Raw genomic sequence first — 21341 nt, 5'->3', positions numbered from 1 at the left:
CTGGTCAGGCCACAGCTGGAGTACTGTGTTCAGTTCTGGGTGCTGCACTTCAGGAGGGATGTGGACAGCATTGAGAGGGTCCAGAAGAGGGCCACCCGCGTGATCTGGGGACAGCAGGGCAGGCCCTATGAGGAGAGGCTACGGGACCTGAACCTGTTCAGCCTCCACAAAAGAAGATTGAGGGGGGATCTGGTGGCCGTCTATAAACTCATCAGGGGAGACCAGCAGGGTTTGGGAGAGACCTTGTTCCCCTAGCGCCTCCCAGGGTAACAAGGAATAACGGCCACAAATTGTTAGAGAGTAGGTTTAGACTAGACATCCCAAGGCACTACTTCACAGTTAGGCTGGCTAGGATCTGGAACCAACTTCCAAGGGAAGTGGTGATGGCTCCTACCCTGGGGGGTCTTTAAGATGAGGCTTGACATCTACCTGGCTGGGGTCATTTGAGCCCAGTTTTCTCTCCTGCCCAGGGCAGGGGATCAGACTTGATGATCTACAAGGTCCCTTCCGACCCTACTTCTATGAATCTATGAAAGTTTTCTGAGTATAGAAGGGAAAAGCATCACACACTGGATCACCGACTTAATTTCCTGCAGCACGCAGGTGGTTGAAGGTCTGCAGCACCCTGAGCTCATGCAACTTGCCAGGATCACAGTCCATGGCTGCTGAGTGCCACGGCACCCTAAAAGGATGGTGCATTTGTTGAAAGGTAGTATTGCTTCAAAGAGTTTGAGAGTCCTCTAGGGGTGCTCCCTGTGTCTTTTGCTGTGGAAACCATTACAAACCGGTCCAAGAATCAGTATATGTGTAGCTAGATCTGGCCTGTTGGTATACACTTAGTAAATTCAGCTATGTATGACCTAGTCATGACCCTCATGACCCTTCACAATGCAGTGTTCCTACTCCATGTCTGCAGCCTCAGGAATAGAAAAATGTACATGGTTTGTGTTGTGTAGGAGGCCAAACATGCAACAGTTGGTGACAAGGATGATGAGGAACTTTTTCATTAGTTATAAGGTTTCAACCATAACTGGACTTGGTCTGAAGATAAAGCAAGAAGCAATATCCCTCTCTCCAATGTTTGGAAAAGCTTCATGCAATTGGCTGCCTGCTTCATTTGCCTGCTTCCTGGGGAGGGCAGTCAATTAGGGATTTTACAGGGAGGAGCTAAAGATTTTCATGACATCATTTTACCAGGCAGGGCTGGGGAGCAGAAAGCCCAGAAGCTGCCTTTTGCTCCAGTTTCCTACCTTCCCTAGTCTGGGAAAGGGCAACCAACTGCAGCTGCCTGCCCTAGGGGAGAGGGTTTCTGGGATGAAGTGGGGAGGACCAGAACTGGGTGGGGGGGCAGCTGGATTAATTGGAGGTGGGGGTAGCAGAATCAATTGCTAGGCAGAGGATTGATAGACATGGGGTGAAAGCTGCTGCAGCGAGGCCCAAATCCCCTCACTCAATGTTGGAGAGTGGGCAGCATTCCTTTTTTCCCTTGCCCACCCTGAAGGAGCTCAAAAATCAGCATAGGCCAAAGAGACCATGAAGGAATCTCATGATTTTTGAATCTGAGAGATTGGGATGAGAGAAGTCCTAAATCAGGAATACAGTGGAGCAGAGGAGAGCTGCAGAGGTCTTGCAGAACCGACTGGGAAAGGGCAGCTGTCTGTTTGGTGATGAGAAGGGTTAAAAAAGCTTGGGGAAAATGGACATGATCCAAGCTCAGTGGAACATTTGTGTTCCAGCTTCAGCTCCAGCTCCAAAGCAGAGGTAGTGTTGCTAATATAGCCATGCTAGAAAACACAGGTGCCGTTCAAGATGCTGCTATGATTTCTCTTAAGGTCTTATCCAGTGAGAACTAGCCCAGACTTAATTTGTAGCATGTTGTACATCTGTGCATTTTAATGCCCCTTTATACCAAGTGGAAGGATATGTGGCTTGTAGGGACTGGATGGGGTTTGGTAGTGTGTAGGATTTGGGTAGTATTCCTTTAAAAAAATATTGTGAGCCCTGTCATGGCACTTGGTGTTTTATGTGAAGAAGCCCTAGAAAAAATCCCCAGCAGCACAGTGTAACTGCGTAGCACAGTGTGTATGGAGTTAGGCCTGGCATGTTCTACACCATTTGCAAGCAGTTATTTAAAACTCCACCGCACCTTTGTGGTTCCTTTTCTATCGTGTTTGTTGTGGAAGAGGAAAAAAACAAAACAACCAGGGAGCAACCTTAACCCAGCCAGCTGTGAGGGAGAAGGGGGCAGTTCAAAGGGAGACAAGTCTACTTGGGAATGTGGTCTGACCTGGTGACAGTGTGGGGTCACATGAAAGTGCAAGAATGACCATGTCCATGAGTACCCATATCACAGTCTTGCACCTGAGCCTATCCTGCGGACCAGGACACTACATGAGGAGCATTTGGGCCCAGCATGTTGGTGATGGGGAGGGCTCAAGTGATGGAGCAGACAGTGCCTGCTCCAGCGTATCCAGATTTCAGGGAAGTGGGGGATCCTTGCCCCTGGGATTGTCTGCTCCTGCAAGGTCTGAATCACGTGAGTCTCTGTGGGCAAGCTCATTCTAAACTGCTCCAAGCAGCACCACTGGAAACTGAAACAGAGCACCTGAGGGGGGTGGTCATGTGCCTTAACCGCAAGGGACTTTCTTTCGTAATAAAGCTCTTGTGATCAAGACTTGCTACCAAGAGGAAGCAGATGTAGAATGTGGGCAGGGGGGAGCCCAATGGATGAGCTTAAAGGAAGAAAGCTCATAGCTTGGGGCTGGTTGAGGGGAGGCATGGAGGGTATTTCTCTGACCAAGTGCTCTATGCCACAATGACCTCTCTTTTTTTTTTTCTTGAGACTAGGACAAGAGCCAACCTCAAAGTTCCCCTGGGTCTGAAGGGTACAATGTACAGTGAGCAATGGCCCATATGTACTGAGTTTGCTTTGTTGCCTTGGTAAAGATTTGAAAGGACTTCTTCAGTGCAGAAGTTCATGCTGTGGTTCTAGAGTCTCTTCTGGAGGTGTTGGAGGGATCTGGTTTGTAGTGCATGTGGGAGCTTTTGCCAGGAGTGCTACTGAAAAGGAAAATACTCAGTTGACACCATCTATCTGGTCAGTCCTCTGCTTCCTGGAGAGTGGCCAGTAGGAAGACAGAGTAAAATCCACTTCCACTGAAATCAAAATCCCCATTGACCTCAGTGGAGCCTAGCTTGCTTTCTTTGAGGTCAGCTAGCCTTGAACTGAGGGCTCCTGTTTTCTGTTACATGGGTCTGTGGCTACACATTTTGCCATAGTTTGGCTTTGGCATGCAAGATTCTCACCTTTCCTAAGGGACTGGCAAATGGCACTGATGTGCAGTAGAGACTCCATGCTCTCTAACCTTCCCCCAGATCGTGCTAATGAAAGGCAGAGCAGTGGCAGAGAAAGTAGTAGCCTGTTGCAAAGAGTCTGGCCAGCATGAGCCAACAAGTCTGTGTCTGGTTGGAGGTCAGGCAGTGTTTGTTATATCAACCAAGTTACTTTGTTCTCCATAGAGAGATGCAAACTCAGGTCTGGAAATGCAGTTTATTTAACCAGCACATGAATCATACATAACACACACCATGTTCACTTCCTTCATAGGAACTGATACTTCACTCAGACATGTTTGTACACATCAATAGGTTTAGTGGCTTTCGTATAATACAGGAAATACACAACTATTTACAGAAGTGAAAGGCAGATCAGCCACCTGGGATGCAGCAGTATCTTTAAGCCAGCATAGAATGATATAACCAGCCTTGATTTCGTCCCAGATTCAAATTCTGCTCTCAGTCTTAGTGGCTTTCCAGTTGTAGAGTGACTGAAAGCAGAATTTGGGTCCACAGTGGAAGCTAAGGCCTAACTTAGGCTGGGATTTTAGTTGGACAGGAGGTAGCTGTAGCAGAGAAGACCTCCTAATAGAAGGCATGGTTTATTCATCTGCAGCATGAATAATACAGAGTCAGCCTTGGGGTAAATTACAAAAAAACCCAGGCTACTGTAGTGTGAACTGCGACTACCAGTGGCTAAAATTCCAGTGAAGGCAAGGCCATAGCTTAGGTTGGATGATGAAAGAACTGGAGCAGAATCCAACTAGCAGGCTTTTGATTATGCTGGCTTCATGGAGCTGATAGGAAGGAAGTATGAAGAAAACATGCTTTGGAAAAAAGTTGGAATGGACAGACATGAGGAGCAGACACTGTGGGCAGCTCCTCTGCTAAATGTGCTTGTGGGCTGAACCACTTCTAGGAGCTCAACAGGCCAGATGAGCTCTCCCACAGTCCACCACAAACTTCTTCCTTGAGCATCTCCACTTTACTCTTAGTATTGCAGGATACACCCCCAGACATCTGAGCACCAACCTGGGTGTATCTGTAGCACCAGTGTGGACAGGCACGTGTGGGATGCACCTTTGTGTTCCTGGTGACTCTTTCACCAGGAGGCAGATCCGTGCAGTGTGAAGATACTGTTTCCACAGATTAACTTTTGGGGGCTTTTAAATGTTGGTGGGGAGAGACATTTGACTTTTTTTCCTGCATGTTCTTCAACACAGGCATCCTCTCCTCACACCCACATGCTCCAACCTTTTGACCAAACCTACTATATGGCACTGTAATAGGTCATGTTGATTTAACAGCAAACCCCACCTCTAATCACATCTAAACCATCTTTTTTCTTCCCTGCCCATTGATAACCACACATACCAAGTCACTGGGGCTGTAAACGCTGGGGCTTGAGGTGCCAACTCAGAATCTGTTACTATTAAACCATCTCAAGACAGGCAAGATGTCAAATGTTTACTGGGAAGGAGGGGTGGATGCTGGATCAGATGTGTGCATAGCTGCTATAAGGCACAGAGAGTTGCTTCAGATTTTGTCTACACAGCTTAAGCACTCACTTCACTAGATTGGTTTAAAACATGATTTTCTACTATTGGTGCCACTCTCCTCAATTGCAGGCACCCAGGTCAGCTTAAGTCAGTAACAAACCTTAACTGATTTCTGACACTCAGGCTGATTTAGTCCATATGCAAAGTGGCATCTGTTTAACTATCTTGGGTTAAAATCCCACCTTTCATTAAAGCAGTGCAAGGGTGGGTGTTTGTTTTACTAAATACCTCCTGGCTGTCTCAGACCTTTCTGTGAAGAGAGGCAAGGAGAACAGAGAAGGGACAACCCTAACCTACATTTTCCTGCCAAGGTAAGTATGCTTCACTGTGCTCTCACACCCAGCTTTCTGATTCCCTCCCTTATTTCCCAATGCTCCCAGCACTGTTTAATCCAACAGATGAGACTGCATAGTTTGCTTTAATGTATGGAATTTGGCATGTCAGGCCCAGAAAGCTGTGTATCACTTGCTGGGAGAAGGATGTAGATTTAGCTCCACAGTGGATTGCCCCTTCTTCAACATAGAGATCTCAAAGGGATGTTGTCTGTCATTGTTACAGTCTTACACAGGATCATGATGCATCATTGTGCTGTAACATGGTACATCCCCTCATAGAGCGCTTCTATGCATTGTCTCCCTAGGCATCCAGGTGTTCATTTGAGAGAGGCTTGCCCTCTCAGAGGCTCCAAAGTTGGTGTGGCCTGGATCAGATGCGACTTATTAGGTCCTAACAACAAATCAGACTGTGTTCTCCACCTCAGCTCCTTCCTTGGGGCAGGGTTCCATGCTGGCAGCAGCATGCCTTTTGCATACTGGGTGAGGAGGGAAGAAAATAGCAGCTTTCACACCTCCACTGGTGTTACCCATTGCCTCATATCTGGATGTTGCACCTCGCTTCAGTTGCTTGCTTACTTCAGGCCAAAATCTGCTCAGATGTCTCTCCCTCTGTCTCTTATATGAGATCCTGACTCCTTAGGGAGCTGATGTGCAAGGCTTCAGTGCCATTTGCATACCCCTTGCTTCTATGTTCAACAGAGTTATTGGACTGGCAGGTCCACAGGATCCACTCCAGCTCTTCTGTTTGCCTGTGCATTTGAGAGACACTGGAGAGATTCCCTGACCATTTTTCATGCTATTGTTCTACCTATCTCAGATGCAAGATGGATGTCTGAGGAGGTGGCCTTCATAGCAGAGACTGGTGTGCATGGGGGGAGTTGTCACTGGATGCTGCAGTATCCTGTTGCAGCCCCCTTAGAATGTAGAAGGCAGTCACCGCTATTAACCTTTGGCTCATTGGACTAGTTTCCCTGGCTGGTGCCCTCTCCCCCCATCCCAGCTGCTACCCCCTCAAGGCTCATCCAAGTGAGTTTCACAGTAGATGAGGGGGTCTCCTTGCACCAGCACCCCAGGCCCCCAGATACCAAGGGCAGGGTGAGGAGCCCTGCCCTACTCTCACTAGAAATCTGTGCCCAATTTGTTTCTGCTGCCTGTAGCTGACTTCAGGATGGGATGCCAAGAGGTGTTATAGGCATGATGCCCCTCCCTCCACCCTTGGCTGTTCCATAGGAGCTTTCAGCTGTGTCTTCCAGAGAGAACAGCAAGCAGGAACAAATCTGTGACACCATCTTTTTAAGTCAGAACAGCTTACAGGGAGTGATCACCATGGCCACCATCTGCAGGCCCAGCATCCCTATCACAGAAGCCATGGGCTGCCGGGCCATGCAGGGTCACCCAGCTCAGGTATGTCCATAGTCTCTAACATGTTCAGCAAAGCTGGGCTGTGCAGGTTGGTAGCAGGTGACAACAGTGAGAGTCTGAAAAGGAAACATCTGATGGGAAGCAGTCATAAAGCAGGTCCTGACCCATCACAGATCAAGTTGGAAGGCTCCAAAATAACTGGCTGCTGTGTCATCAAAATCGATGGCCAGGGATGAGACGGAGACAAAAAGCTCATCACCAGCCTTGAGCTCAAAGAGGCCTCCCTGGTAGAGGGCATGCAGGCCATACTCAGCCTCCGGTGCCCAGCACTTGGTGCCTACACCTTTGAGCAGCAGGATGGGCTGCCTGTAAGTGGTCTTGCGGTTGATGCACTGCACCAGCTGGTGTCCCAAGACACGGGTGCTGGCATCCTCACTGGGGTAGCGGAAGTAGATCTGGGAATAGACATAGTACTTCCCTGCCTGGTTCACCCGCATCTTTCCGTCCTGATAGGTGATGTTCTGAAGATGGGAATGTATGGCTCGGTCTTCCCATTGAGTGATGGGGTGTTGGCAGGACTGGGGGAGCTCCCTGAAGTGCTCTGAGCTTCCTAAAAGGAGAACACAGGTAGAAGTCACTGAGGGGACCAAGCTACAGCCTACTTTTGAGAACACACTGAGCTAGTAGACTGTATTTTTTAGGGATGGAGTGCATAAAGGAGACTGTCCTGAAACAGGTGTCAAGTCTGGACTTGTTTCTATGTCAGGAACATGGAGAACAAGGGATGTTCCAAATGAGAAGCTCCTCAGGTGACAAGGAGCCGGTGTTGCCAGGTGTGTGATATATATTTATAAAGCAAATGTGACTCTTATGCAATGTCAGATTGATAACTGCAAAGTGGCCAAAACCTATGTGAGTGTAGGGTGTCAGGTTTAATGTGAGGCACTACAAAAGGTGCTTTTGTTTGAAAGAAAATATTTCTATTTGATCAAAGTTCTCTCTTCAGTTGACAGAAAATTGTCTTTGTCTTTGTTCCTTGTCCCTTATGCCTGTAGTCACTCAGAGGCACGTTTCACTCATGACTGTGGTTCTAAAAGCAAGCGTGTAGAGGCAGAGGACAGCAATCCTGAAATGAAATTCAACTGAGATACTGAAGTGCTAAGGTGTGAGGCTGAGTGAAATGATCACATTGCCAAAAAGAGCAAATGTTTTGATCAGATATTAAAGATGGAAAAAAATTACATATTTGCAATGTATGACAATTTCCTTTTTAATGCAATAATTTTGGGATTCCAGTATATTTCCACTTTTCAAATCTGGCAATGTTGTCTGGAGCTGCCAAGAAAATCCCCCTGCTCCCCCCCCAAGCCAAAGGCCACTTCTTCATCCCTCCCAATTGGCTAATAGTTCTCTATTTCTGTCCCAAACCAGCGACTGTGGCTGGGTTCTGGCCCCAACTGGGAATCCAGACTTACCACCTTGGGGAGGCTTCTGCTGCCTGAGCGTGAGATGGGCTGAGGACTTGGTAGGTGCTTTTGTAGCCAGCGGTCCATCCGAGGTATTGAAATAGCTCCTCCTGGCTTCTATGGTGAAAGGAAAGGAACAAATAGTTCTCTACAGCTTAGGAAGCTCACGTGAACTGAGCCATGGCCCCATTTCAGTGCTGGGAAGCCAGCACAGTGAGTCTTGTAGCTCTCGTTAAGTATTTATGGGGAGGCGAAAAGGGACTGGTGAGAAGGCTGGTATTTCTCCTGCACATTTTCATAGCCCTAAAGAAAAACCTGCAGCTCCTTACCCTGCACTAGAGTGACTGAGCAGGTGTGGGGTATCAGGTTGAATGCTGATGTGTATATGGAAGCTGGAAGGATTCAGGTACTGAACTTTCATTGGAACTCCACAGTATTGGGGCATCAACAACTTCAGCCTTTTTGAAACTCCCAGTCTGATTTTCTGGGGAAGAAATATTTTTATCAAATGATCTAATGCTCATGGTTGCTAAAATCTCTACAGCACTTAATGGCCCCAGCCACATTGATCTCTGCTCCATGAAGTTCTGTACAAACACATCATAAACGACAGTCTCTGTCCCAAAGAGCTGACAGTCTAAGCTGTAACCACATACTTAAATGCCAAAGTGGTTTTGTTGGCTTGAAATCTTCCTCTGCTGCCCAAACACAGCAGCTTCCATTCCCCTTTCTCTTGCACCACCTTTATGCTGGCATGGTTCCAATGTAAATGGAACAGGTGCTGCCCTGGAGTGAACGGCTGGAAGACAGGTCCTGTATTTCTGTGTCAGCATACCACAACCAGGACATGAAACTAAATGGAAGCAGACTAGTTGAGTGTCACCAGTCACTGTGCACGTGCAAATCAGAGCTTTGCATGCATGTATTTGATGGCCATGCAAAACAGCCTGCATTGTCATAGGCTGCTTTGGCCAACATGGCCCTTCACCACAGACTAAACAGGGACCAGAGCAGCCCAGCCCAGCCCAGCCTGCTGTTCAGTGCTTTGCACTTCTAAACAGATAAGGCCATTTCAGTCTCCTCTGAGGAAGGATGCTGCCCACATAGGCCGGAAACTCACCCTTAAGCGTGCTTCTGCGCATAACATTCTCTGTCACCTGGAAGGGAAAAAGGTCCTGTGAGTTAGAGGAAACAACGATCTTCCCCTGTGCCCTCTTATCACTACCTACTATGCCATCAGACTACAAGCATCTCCTGTCACTGCTACTCTATTTTCCCCTACCACTGATCAGCTTGGATACTAGTACGTCAGGCTTAACAATCCCTCCCTCTGTCTCTCAAAGAAGGAATAGATGGTGAAATTGGGGCACAGAAGCTGTGTTCATGCCACTGCTGACAATAAGTGCAGTTGAAATAGCAAACAACAGGGTTTAACAGCCAGTGTAGACAGCAACATGCTATGTTGGCTTCAGAAACCAAGACTAAGTCCTGTTCAGGGCAAGGTTTCCTTTGGTGCTTGGCCTGTTAAAGCCCATTCAGTGCAGGTTCAGCTGCACCTGTTGCTGACACTACTTGTGACTGGCAGAAGTGAGCTTTCCCAGCTAGTCAGTGGTAGGTGTGAGAGAAGGAGCAGAATCTCAGTGACCCTTTCATTCCTTATCCTTGCTGCTTGCACAGGCAACAAGGTGGTTCCAGTCAGGATGGCGGCTTTGGCTAGACACTTGGAGACGCATGAACTTACAGGTGGGAACAATTTGGAGTCCCTCTTAATCAGGGAACAGATTAGAAATGGTAGCATGTGGAGACTGGCCTGTCCAGAACCTGTTGCTAGGATGTGACCCTTTGCGCTGCTCTGGGGTCAGAGAGCTCCCTCGCTGATCCCCTGGATTCCTCATGGACTCACCATGGTTACGTAGGACTTGATGCTGCTGGCCAGCTTGAGGCAGGACTGGTTACCAATCAGCTCCTCCAAGTCAGATATCTCCTGCAGTCTGTTGATAAGCTGCAAACATCTCAGCTCCTCAGAGCTACCCTGCGTCTGGGCTTTTAGCTGGGAAATAAAAAGATTGACTGAATCAGTTCTTCATTCTCCAGCTCTGTCCTTTACGTAAGGGAGCGTTAGGTTCATGTGATCCAAGAGAGCACAGGGCTAAGATGCAGCCTGAGTGAGCTTCTTTGAACCCAGAGGTTGAGATCCTGAGAGGAGAGAAAATCCTACAAACACAGGGCAAAAGGAACCTCAAGAGACTGTCTAGTTCTTTCCCTGAGCTAATGTCTTGGTACTAATCAGCATGAACCAAGGGACAGGTCATAAACCCTGGATTCAAGCCCTGAGCTCTACTGCTGACTTGATGTATGATGTTAGCTGAGTTGCTGATCCTCTCTGTGCCTCATGCCTCCCCTGACTCTCTCCATCACGGAGAGAATGGTTCTCACTTGCTTCTGCAAAGCATTGGGAGCCTTAAGCAAAGAAAGCTTTTTCCGGTGTTGCTATCAGAATGCCATTCTACATTAATAGGCACATTGTCAGTAGCAGACTTAGTAGTTGTTAATAAATCTTACAATGTTGTTGCTAGTTGCATGATATTTGGTGTTTTCATTAAAGCTCCAGCTTCTGGAGTCATCTGGAAATTACACTCTAGCTTTCATGACTGTGAGGAAAATATTGAAAGATGTGAGAGTAACAGAGAGGCTCCAAAGGTGTAAGGCAACGAGAGAAGCTAACATATTTTTTCTCTCATGATTTTTGTCCACTCGTGATCTTGGGGAACCCAACTCATGATTTTGGAACCTCCCGGATTGCTGACTTAGATCTGTGTCTCTGTCCTGGTTGCAAAAAAATGCCAGTAGTTGGATCCCACCTGGCCTGCTGATCAGTGAAATGAAGCCCTGCTGTTGCCCAGGTCTGGAAGAGTACTTCTCTAATAAACATGCGTGAGTAATTGCAGTGCATTGCACTACTCAGCTGTATGTGCTAGCAGCCTTGTTTCTGTTGGCGTGTGAATTCAGCTCTGGCTGAGATGCTGGATTAATGATTCTCCAGCCCTTTCTCCCAGAGCAGGCAGAAGACAGGCAGTGATAAAGTAAGCTGTTTGCAGACTGTCCCATCCAAGTGTTGCATCCCTGCCCTGCAGGCTTTGCTGGTGAACAGGCCCAGTCAGTCCCTGGAATTAACTGCTTTTCCCACACTTTTCTTTCTGCTTTTAGAATCATTTATTGCTTCTGCTCAGAGCTGGTTTTGAACTTGGGAGACAAGCAGGGATGTGGCTCTTTGCTGAAGTGTTCCTGTGACTAGGCTTTCCGTCACTTACAATTCTTGCCAGTCTGGTGCTGAGCATCTTGAGTACCATGGACTTGATAAAGTTGGGGCATGAAGTACCCTCAGGGTCTGGTGTTTTGAACACTGTTTCATATACACAAGACTGCTCTCCCATGCTTTGCAAAGCCTGAGCCCTACCTAATAGGAAGCAGAAGCTCCTTATGGGCACAGTCTCCTTCACAGCCCTGGACCACTTCTGTTCACCTTTGTATAAATATCTACAGCAATCTACAAGGGATGACCTGAGCCATTTCCAGCTGAACAGCTCCTCCCAGTTGTTCAGCCTAGATCAGCGATTTTCAACCTGTGGTCCGTGGGCCCCTGGGGTTTTGCAGACTATGTCTAAAGAGTCCACAAAAGATTACTATGATCAATCAAAAGTAAGTTAATACCCACACTTACAAGTCAAAAGGACTTGTACCTCCATTCAAAATTTCCAAAGCCATCCATACCTCCATTCTAATTTTTTAGGCAGGCAAGGCTCTTTGAGTAGATGTATCTTTTATTAGACCAACTGAGTAGTTGGAAAAAAGTTTTTAGCAAGCTTTTGGGTGCAGTCACCCTTCTTCAGGCATAAGGGAGTCTCTGCTGTTCTGAGACTCCAAGGAACGAGAGAAGCTAAGGAAAACAAAAGGTAAAGCAGGGAAGGGAGGGGGTAGAAAAAAGCCAAAGGTGTGTAAGGGAGATTCAACAGTAGTAGTAATTCAAGGTAAAAAAAGAGACTCTCTAATGTGTAGGGGTTTGAAAATTAAAAAAAAGGTTGAAAAGCACTGGCCTAGACCATGGGACCCCTATTGCTTTGAGGTTTTTCTCCTCAGAATGTGTGCGTGTAATATAGGCCTGCTTGATCATTCTGCAGACAAAAATACCCCCGTCTGTTTACCCCAGGAATGCAGCCCACAGTCCATTAGTAACAAACAACACAATAGGTAGGCAGAGTTATAAGGGAAAGATCTTTTACTCAATAAGCAGAGAAGCCTGGCCTAAACCCCCTGGATTCTCTCTCACTTCCTCTCCTCCAACAAACCTGACACCAGGAATCCAAGCTTTCCATGTACTGTTCTGCTCTCCATGCCATAGTACTGATTGGCACCAAAGGAGCTCAGGCTCTAGAGCCCATTCAGTTCTTGGCACCTCTACTGAGGTTGCCATCAAGTGTCACCAGAGACAGGGATACCTCATGAGACTCCCAGATTATTTCCTGCACCAAGACAGGGGACAAATCTGTTGCCACTACCAAGCTGGGCTGAACAGGACCAGTGACATAGAGGCAAAAGGCCTCCTTTTTCTGGCAGCCCTATGGTGCTGGTTATTGCAGGTCAGTGCACAAGACCCCAAACCCAAGCCCTAACCCAGAATGTGTCCCACCCCAGCTGTGAATCACGTTATTAGCAAAAGTCTCTGAACCTGACATGGGGGCTGCCATTGAGGCAGAATTTCCCCTCTGTGGCACACTGTCCTTAGGAAACAGGAGACACCAGCAGCTGAGCTCTGTTGAGGAGGCTGCTCAAGGCTTTGGAAGGCAAAGATTAAGCCTTCCTTGCCAGATAAGTAGAGGAGGAAAGCTGAGTCTTATGGAACATGAAAGCTGAGCTGCACTGAGCACAGAGCCTGGAAGGCCTGTATGCCCTGACTCTCTGCACTGAATGAACTGGGCAGCTCTCCCATTGCTTTAATTAGCACCAGAGAATTAGGTCAGGTATTGTGAAATGGATTCCATCTGTGGCAAGCACACATGCCTGAGCTGCCCTCCAGCTGTTTATATCTGCAGTCAAATTATTGTCTCCTGAGTGCACGGCATGACTCACTGGCTCAGACAGACCCTTAGAAACACTTACTAGGCTGTGGCAGGGGAGGGATGGCTGGGTCCCAGCCCTGTGGAGGGGTGGCCTGGGGAGCTGCATTGCATGTTTCCCCTTCCTAGCCCTCTGTTAAGGTGTCTCAACCCTGCTGAAACCCTCGACTAAGTGGGGAGAAGCGGGAGGCTGAACCCCAGATGGTTGTTCCCTGGCCTCCCTGCTCAGCCAGCCAGCCACCAAGGGGCCTGAAGGAAGGGATGGGCTGAGACTAGCCTCATACCAACTTACTGCACACGGGACCCCAGTATCTGGATTGTTGCAATACCTACCCAACCGACAACCTGGCAGCTGGATACAGCCCATGCAGACATTGGATATGTTCTGCAGAGCAGGGGGATTTCAGCTGTGCCATGCTACTCTGTGGCTGGATGGCTAGCAGCTTTGCCCATGCGACATTGTGGTTGGGGCATGGGGAGAATTGGCAGTGATGGCCAGATCATAGCATTGTCCCGCCTTGGACCCAAGCTGGGTCATTCCAGAAAAACATTACCAACCACTGTCTCTGTCATCTTTGCTATAACTCCAGAGCACATTCCCCCACAGATCCAAGAGCAGAACCCAGGAATCCTGACAGCCTTCCTCAGTTCTGGTCCTAGAGCACAGTCCTACTATATCAGTCTTCCTGATCTCATGAACAAGTAGATCCAATGAGACTCCTGTCTGTCTCATTCCTGGTACATTTTCAGCATACATGGAGCTGGAGTAAGGCCAGGACTGTGGTTTTGTTTTGATTTTGTACAGCACCCAGCACAATCAGACCATGAACCCTGACTGGGGCTGTTAGGTGCTACTGTAATACAAATAATAATAAAAATGGCAGTGCTCAACTGTGAGGGTGGAGTGGGGTGAAGGAAGTGTCTGCAAAACAATGACAGGTAAGTAGCCTGGCAGCAGGCTGAGATCCCCTGCCAAAATGTCCCTGGAAAAGGGTATGCAGAAAGGAATGGTGGAGAGTCTGACGATGCGCTTAAAATAATTCAGCACTTGCATAGTTTGAAGGGGCACCATTGGCTTCAACATTGCTCTCCTTGGAATATAATACATAAACTTACTCTCCTCCCAGGGCTGTAATGAAAGAACTGATGAGAAGAAAAGTTTCTCTCTGTCTCTCTCCATTTACTTTATGTGCCATACAGTCTTCTGTGTCTGTTTTATTGTTTTGCTATATCCAGTCAGGCCTTCAGAGACTGAATCATTTTGCATGCATAACTGACATCATTTCGGCAGTAGATCAGCCTTTGGGAACATCTTCACTACACTTCATGAAAATATATTTATTGCTTTAAGCTAGCTAATTCAGATACTGTCCCCAGCGTAGCTGCAGTAGCTCAAAGGCTCAGTGGCTAAGAATTTACCCAGCTTCTTGGCTGGGTTTTGCAGCCATGCAGTTGTGATTACTCTCCTAGCAGTACCTGTGCTAGCTAGTTTGAAGCTAGCTGCGATATGTCTACTATCCAGTGTGCACAACACCCTCCAGGTGCAAGTGTTCACATGCAAAAGGTATATTTACATAAGTCCTTTCCAGGTTCAGTGTGTAAAACTGTCTATGCTGCAAGTGTGACTCCAGCCTGCATAGCCAAACCCATTTTCCATTTATCCGAGCTAATTTGGGCAACACTAGCAAGGGAGTTATGGCAGCTGGGACTTCAATGCATCAGCAGAAGCTGGACAAGACTCTCCACCCTCAGCTCCATGGGTATTTTATTTGGAGGCAAAAGGCCCTAGAGCCATGGCTTCAGTAGATGAGTTCATTTAAAGGTAGCGCAGCTGTGTTTATGGAGGCTGCAAGCCATTGCCTCTGTCACAGGGGAGGGGAAAAGAATAATTAAAGTAAATTGAAAAATATGATTATAAAAGTTGGCTAATTCAGGTGTAGCACTTGGTTTTGGACCTGCCTGATTTTGTGCGGGGGCATCTCCCCTTAAATGCTGCTAACAAAAAATAACTGACATCCCCTGGTCTCCACCAAGTCATCTCAACAGCACCAAAATCCCACCATCATCATCTTCTCCTGAATCACTGCCTACTCCATTGCACACACTCTGCCCACACACCACCACCTCCAGCAGGCTCCGATGAACACCATTTTCAGCACTCCAGGATCCCCACAACTCTCTGGCCATTAGAGCCCGCCCCACCAGGAATCTTCCTTTAGATCAGAGACAGATCTGAGCAGCTGGCTCAGACTAGGACCCTGGGAAAGGCTGTGAATTTTGATAAAGGATCCGGTTATTATATGCTAATAAAATAGCCTCCAAGCCAGTTGAGGAAATTTTAATATAGCTTCTCCTACATCCAACACTTTCCTGTAAACACATCCTTGCCATATGGCACCAATCCCACCTCCAGTCCTGCCTCTCCACTGTGTTTTGTTTAATCCTAGGAAATGGAAACGGGACACTTTCTGGAAACAGGAACAGCATTAGCTTATAGGAAAATGAAACAGACTGTATTCAGAACCTGTCCAAAGGGATTCCAGATCCTCTCTGCACCCAGAGCAGCTGCAAGGGGGCAGGATGGTCAATGCAGTCTCATTCTTCGGATACAACCTCCTGTTGCCTCCATCTCGTCCTTAGACTGTCAGCATTTTCAGGCAGGGATGTTCCAATTTGGGGACTGTATGATGTTAGCACAGTGGGGTCACGTTCCTTGACTACTCTAATAATAATCCTGTAAAAATGACTGTTGTTATCAAGGTAATGTTGGAGCCATGTTGGAGCTGTAACGGTCAAGGGAATATATGAGAGTCAAGAATTTTTGTGGAGGATATCTTTTATTGGACTAACTGCATGGCTGGGATAGACTTAAGCAAGTTTTCAAATGCAGTGCATTCTTCTTCAGGTATAAGGAAATTCATAGAGGTGATTATCTTTTATTGGACCAAGTGCTTTCAATAAAAGATAACAGCTATGAAAATCCTTGACCCTCTGTTAATACAGTAATCTTCCTCTGTCTATGACGATTAACCTACCCTGCCGACCCCTGATCAAGATGGACTGCTTCTGATCTCAATAATGCATCCTTGCCTCCCCACTGACTTTTGTCACCAATGGGGAATCAGCCAGCTAACATGGCTTGAGAGAACTCCAAGGACTAAACTGCTTTTTCTGTGGCCCTCTCCACTTACCCTTTATGTGTCACTTGGCTTCTGAGGCCCCAATTCTCTAAGCTGTTTCAAAGCTTTGCCTTAGCCTGCACAGTGCCCCAGTGAAGTAAACAGGGTCCCAACCTGGGCATAGGGGTCTGCCTGCAGCATCAGGCCTTTTAACTGTGACCTCTTTGCAGAAGGGACTGCAGCTGTACAGCTGCTGCTTCTAAGGGCTCCAAACCTGACTGCTCCTTATGCATGCTACGTGACTATACCTAGTTAAAAGTGCTAACAGATCTGATCTGATGGAAGAGACCTGCTGTTTTTGCAGCCCAAAGAGTAAATGCCAAATCTGATGGTGATATGTTACCTAAAGGTACAGAGTAAAATTGTCAAAGGAGCCTACCTCGCATAAACTCTGATGCACATTTATCAGTGACAAACTCCCATGGCATGTCATTACTTAAAGGCTTTGTCTAACTGATTTAATTCTAATCCTTTGGCCCAGATCCTCAAACAAGCATCTAGGTATTGAAACATAACGATCTGGGTGTTAGTGTCTGTCCACACCTAACTTCTCTTTCACTTTCATTTTTCCACTCACCTGAAGCTTTTCCTTGAGATAGTTTCTCAAAATAGAGTGTTCCTTGATGTTTTATTTGCTAATTTATATATATTTACCTTTTTGACTTATGTCTGCTTATCTCCAGACACCTCCGGGAAATTGCCAGTTCTTACCTTTCCCTCATTTATTTGACTATAGAGAAATAATAGAGCCATTTTGTTGCAAAGAATTCAGAAAGCTCACAGCAGGTGGCAATGGTTTTGACACACTGGATTCCTATTTGAAATCTCTGCATTCATTCTGTGAATCACATGCAGGTGTTATAGGCTGCTTGTACATGCCATGGGGGTTTAGTTTGGTTTAGTTCTCCCTAAATTGAAATGGTGGCTTTTAAAAACACCACTTCAATTTAGGAAGAATTAAACTGAACTAATGCTGCCCCCCATTTTTCAGCTTTCCTGCCTCCAAGAGCTCTTCATCAGGTTGTGAAATGCTTTATCTAACTGCTCTAAGAAGAAAGGATTGCGGCTTCATGGCTTATTTATTATGACTGATGAGTTTATAAAATGTTACCTCCATTTTGGAAGAAGGGGTACTTTGGAAGTCCAGAGACAGATGTATTGCCAGATAACAGGCTGTTTATACACTGAAAAAGCCACTTCCACGTAGTGATCCTGCTAACGTCTCTGATGGCCAAGAGCTCCCCAATCGACAAAAACTTGAAAGCGCACAAAGATAAAGATACGGACACCATTACACTCAAACTCCCACTGAAGTCAGTGGGAACCTTACAATTAAAAGGAATTCAGGCTGTAATTCTTAAACAGAAACCAATTTCTCTTTATTATTTCATAGATTTCATAGACATTAGGGCTGGAAGGGACCTCAGAAGATCATCCAGTCCAGCCCCCTGCCCAAAGGGCAGGAAGTCAGCTGGGGTCATAGGATCCCAGCAAGATAAGCAACCAGTTTGCTCTTGAAGGTGTTCAATGTAGGCGCTTGAACCACCTCCGGTGGCAGGCTGTTCCAGGTTTTATCATACCTCTGAATCAAGTAGCCTAGTACCCTGATCTCCTAGCTAGCAGATCACCCCACTGTCTGAGATAAAGCCCATCCAAGTCAACAGGAATCCTTCCAGTGACTTTTGTGGGCTTTAGGTTAGGCTCCTAGGGCCTGTGTACACGAAATGGGGGCCCTAAATTGAAGCGGTGAGGTTTTAAAAACACTGCTTCAATTTAGGGCCCTTTAAACCCCGTGTCATCCACACACCTGAACTTACCTTGCTCTCTGGTGGCAGGGAGAGGAGAGCGAGCTGCTGGCAGGTGGAGCTGTCCCTGGGCTGTGGGTGGGGGCTGGTGCTTCCCTCTGCAGCAGCACCCGCTCACAGGCACCCGGCTCGGGCGGTCCTGGGGTGCCCCACAGCTGCGGAGGGAAGCGCCAGGCCCCCATGTAGCTCAGGCAGGCAGGCTCCAAGGGGGGGAAAAAAGAAAAAAAGATCAAGCTTGCCACTTTTTTTTTTCTTGGGCAGAGCCTGCTTTCCCAGGCTGATGCCAGGCTGCCTGCACGGGCTTCCTGCGGAGACCCTGAGCTGCATGGAGCCTGGTGCTTTGCTCCACAGCTGTAGGGCAGCAAACTAAAACTCCTCAGAGGACTTTTAGTTTGCTGTGCCCCAAGTCATTTAAGGCGCATTATGCCACCGCATTTGCTACAGTGGCTGGAATTACTGTGGAATACGACACTGACACGCGCAAACACCAACACCATTAAAGTGGTGCAAAAGCATTTAACCTGCTTTAAAGTGTCATGCACAAATTCCCCTTGTTTCGTCTACACAAGACCCTAGTTGGTAACCTGACTCTTGCCATACCAGACCCAGCCACTAGTTCCAAGAGCAGCTTCACCCAAGAGGTGATGTTCCAGAGGAGAACAGTCCCCCAGCCAACATGTACAATGCACTTCACTGGTCACTTCTGGCCCATTTTTCTAGTCCAGTGAGTCTCAACTTGAGACTCTTGGGGTCCCTTGAGATTGGAGATAAGGGAGATATAACGAGGTAAGTCCCGGCTCAGGCTTAGTCCTTGCTCCCATTGCCCAGCCCCTTCATAAGCACTATTATATATTAATTGGTTTTTGAAGCTGGGTGCCACTCAGTTCACAGAAGTGATGGAGGACATCAAGTGCTTTTAATTTACCGAGGGCTCCCCTGAGCCTGAGAAGCATTGTCTAGTCTTCCAGCTGGCCTTGTCCCACTACAGCATCTAGGCACCAAATCCCAAACTTAACAGTCTTGTCTGGGAAGAGCTGCATTCCCCAGTCCCCCCGCTCTTTCTGGCTGCTGCTCAACAGATCCTCTTTGCCCATCTCAGTTCCCAGGCAGAGACAATAGGGTCATTCCTCTCTCATCGTGTACACAGAGCTGGGTCTTACAGAGTCTTTCAGAGAGATTCCTCCAACTCTAGGGCAATACTGACCCCCACCCCCACAGCCCCTTTCACTTGTGGGGGGGAGGGGTTGTAAAACATCCTGGCTCCAGCAGGGATAGGATGGAGGCTTTCCTGGGCCAAGCTGCCAAGGGAACACCAGCATCTCTGTGCGTGCCAGAGCCATCTAGGCTGTTGCGAACTGTTCTAGGGAAGCCCAGAGCCAGGGCTGGCTCCAGCCTGCAGGCTCCCTGCACCCTTCCCTTCCCTTTCCTGTAAAGGAGATGAGGCCCAGGCACCATCTGCTTTCGCTTTTCTCTACAGGAAAAGTTCAGCAGTGTCTGGCACCTGCACAGGGGTGTGGGCCCTGGCGAGGCGGGTAGGCAGATGGGTGGCCCCTGCCTGCTTGCCTGGGAGGCCACTCCTGATAGCCACCCATGGCCTGCTCCGCAGCCATCAGGTCTCACCTGCCTTGTCCATGATGCAGAGCCCTGTGCCCCACGGTGCCCTACTGGGGCATGATCTGCGGGGTGCACGACCTGGGCCCGCCTACCCTGTCCCACCCTCTGCCCTGGCCCAGGGCTGCGTCTGCAGTGCCCCTGCGAGCGCCACCGCTCACGTCCGGGACCTGCAGCATCCCCAAGAGCTCATACACTGCAGCTGCTCGCATCCCCGCTCTCTCTCTCTCTCACACACACCTGTCTCATACACATTTGTTTCACAAACACACATAGATGTAACACCCCCCCTGTCATATCCACACAGATCTATGTGTGTCTCTCTTACACACCCATCACCCCCCCACACTGATGTCACATATACTCCTAAACACACACACCTGTCTCACACCCACACGGATCTCTCTCTCGCACACAATCTCACACACACACACATCTCCTGCACACCGGTCTCACACACAGATAGATGTCACACACACACAAGCCCTGTCACACCCACAGATCTTTGTGTGTGTGTCTCTTACCCACACACACCCATCACCCCCCACACACAGATGTCATATACACACACAGAAACACACACACCTGTCTCACATGCACACAGATCTCTCTCACATGCACGCACACACACACACACACATCTGTTGCACAGAGATCTGTCTCTCACACAGATCTGTCTCACACCCCCATCACACACTCCCACACTGATGTCACACGCACAGACACACACCTGTCTCGTACACACCTGTTTCATACACACACACACATAGATGTCACACCCACACAGATCTGTGTGTGTGTGTCTCTCTCACACACCCACACCTGTCACACACACCTACACTGTCACATACACACACAAACACACACCTGTCTCACACCCACATGGCTCTCTCTCTCTCACATCCACGCACGCACGCACACCCACCCACTCACACACATCTCTCACACGTGCCTGTCCCCCCCCCACACTGATGTGTGTGCACACGCACACGCACACACTCACTCACCTTGGAAATGGACATGGTGAAGTAGACGAAGAGGCCGGTGGTGGAGGCGATCTGCAGGGCCACGATGGACATCACGGCCATGGCGATCCAGAGCGGGCTGCACGGCTGCCTCCGCCGCCCCTTCCCGGCGCCCGGCTCCCCGCGCCCGGCCGCCGGGCCCATCATGCAGGCGGACGAGTCGCTGCTGTCGGAGCGGAAGAACTGGTTGTTCTGCGCGGGCGGCTCCATGGCATGGTCCGCCCGGCCCGGCCCGGCCCGGCCCGGCCCGGCGCGCTTCCCCGCTCCCGCGCCCGCGCCCGCTCCGGGCGCCCTCGCCCCGCGCACACGGAAGCGCTCTGGAGAAAGCCGCTCCCCGCAGGGAAGGGAGCAAACTCGAGCGGGTGTGTGCGTGCGCCGGAGGGGAGGGGAGGGGAGGGGAGGGGAGGCCCCGGCTCTCGGCTCCAGCAGCCTCCTTCCAAGAGGCATTTGATTCCCGGCCAGATCTCGCTGCTTCAGCCCGGGCAAAGTTCAGGTCACTGCGCAAACAAAAGGCACCCCAGAGAGAAAACGTGGGGCAGCCCCTGCTCT

The 21341-nt window shown here is 48.6% G+C and overlaps 1 protein-coding gene across 1 annotated transcript; it reads right to left on the bottom strand.

Moving 5' to 3' along the window:
• Positions 1–3536: 3536 nt before the first annotated feature.
• On the bottom strand, positions 3537–21113 carry LOC102572120 (tumor necrosis factor ligand superfamily member 10). The gene is made up of 5 exons (XM_006274127.4): positions 20775–21113; positions 9962–10108; positions 9179–9215; positions 8068–8175; positions 3537–7202 (listed from the first exon to the last, which is right to left on the bottom strand). Exons 1-5 carry the CDS (start codon positions 21000–21002, stop codon positions 6760–6762), a joined length of 963 nt encoding a protein of 320 aa, XP_006274189.3. The 5' UTR covers positions 21003–21113; the 3' UTR covers positions 3537–6759.
• Between the last annotated feature and the right edge of the window lie 228 nt (positions 21114–21341).

The sequence above is a fragment of the Alligator mississippiensis genome, chromosome 8 (assembly GCF_030867095.1).
Source record: "Alligator mississippiensis isolate rAllMis1 chromosome 8, rAllMis1, whole genome shotgun sequence".
Classification (NCBI taxonomy): domain Eukaryota; kingdom Metazoa; phylum Chordata; order Crocodylia; family Alligatoridae; genus Alligator; species Alligator mississippiensis.
This window is presented reverse-complemented; position numbering and strand designations above follow the sequence as displayed.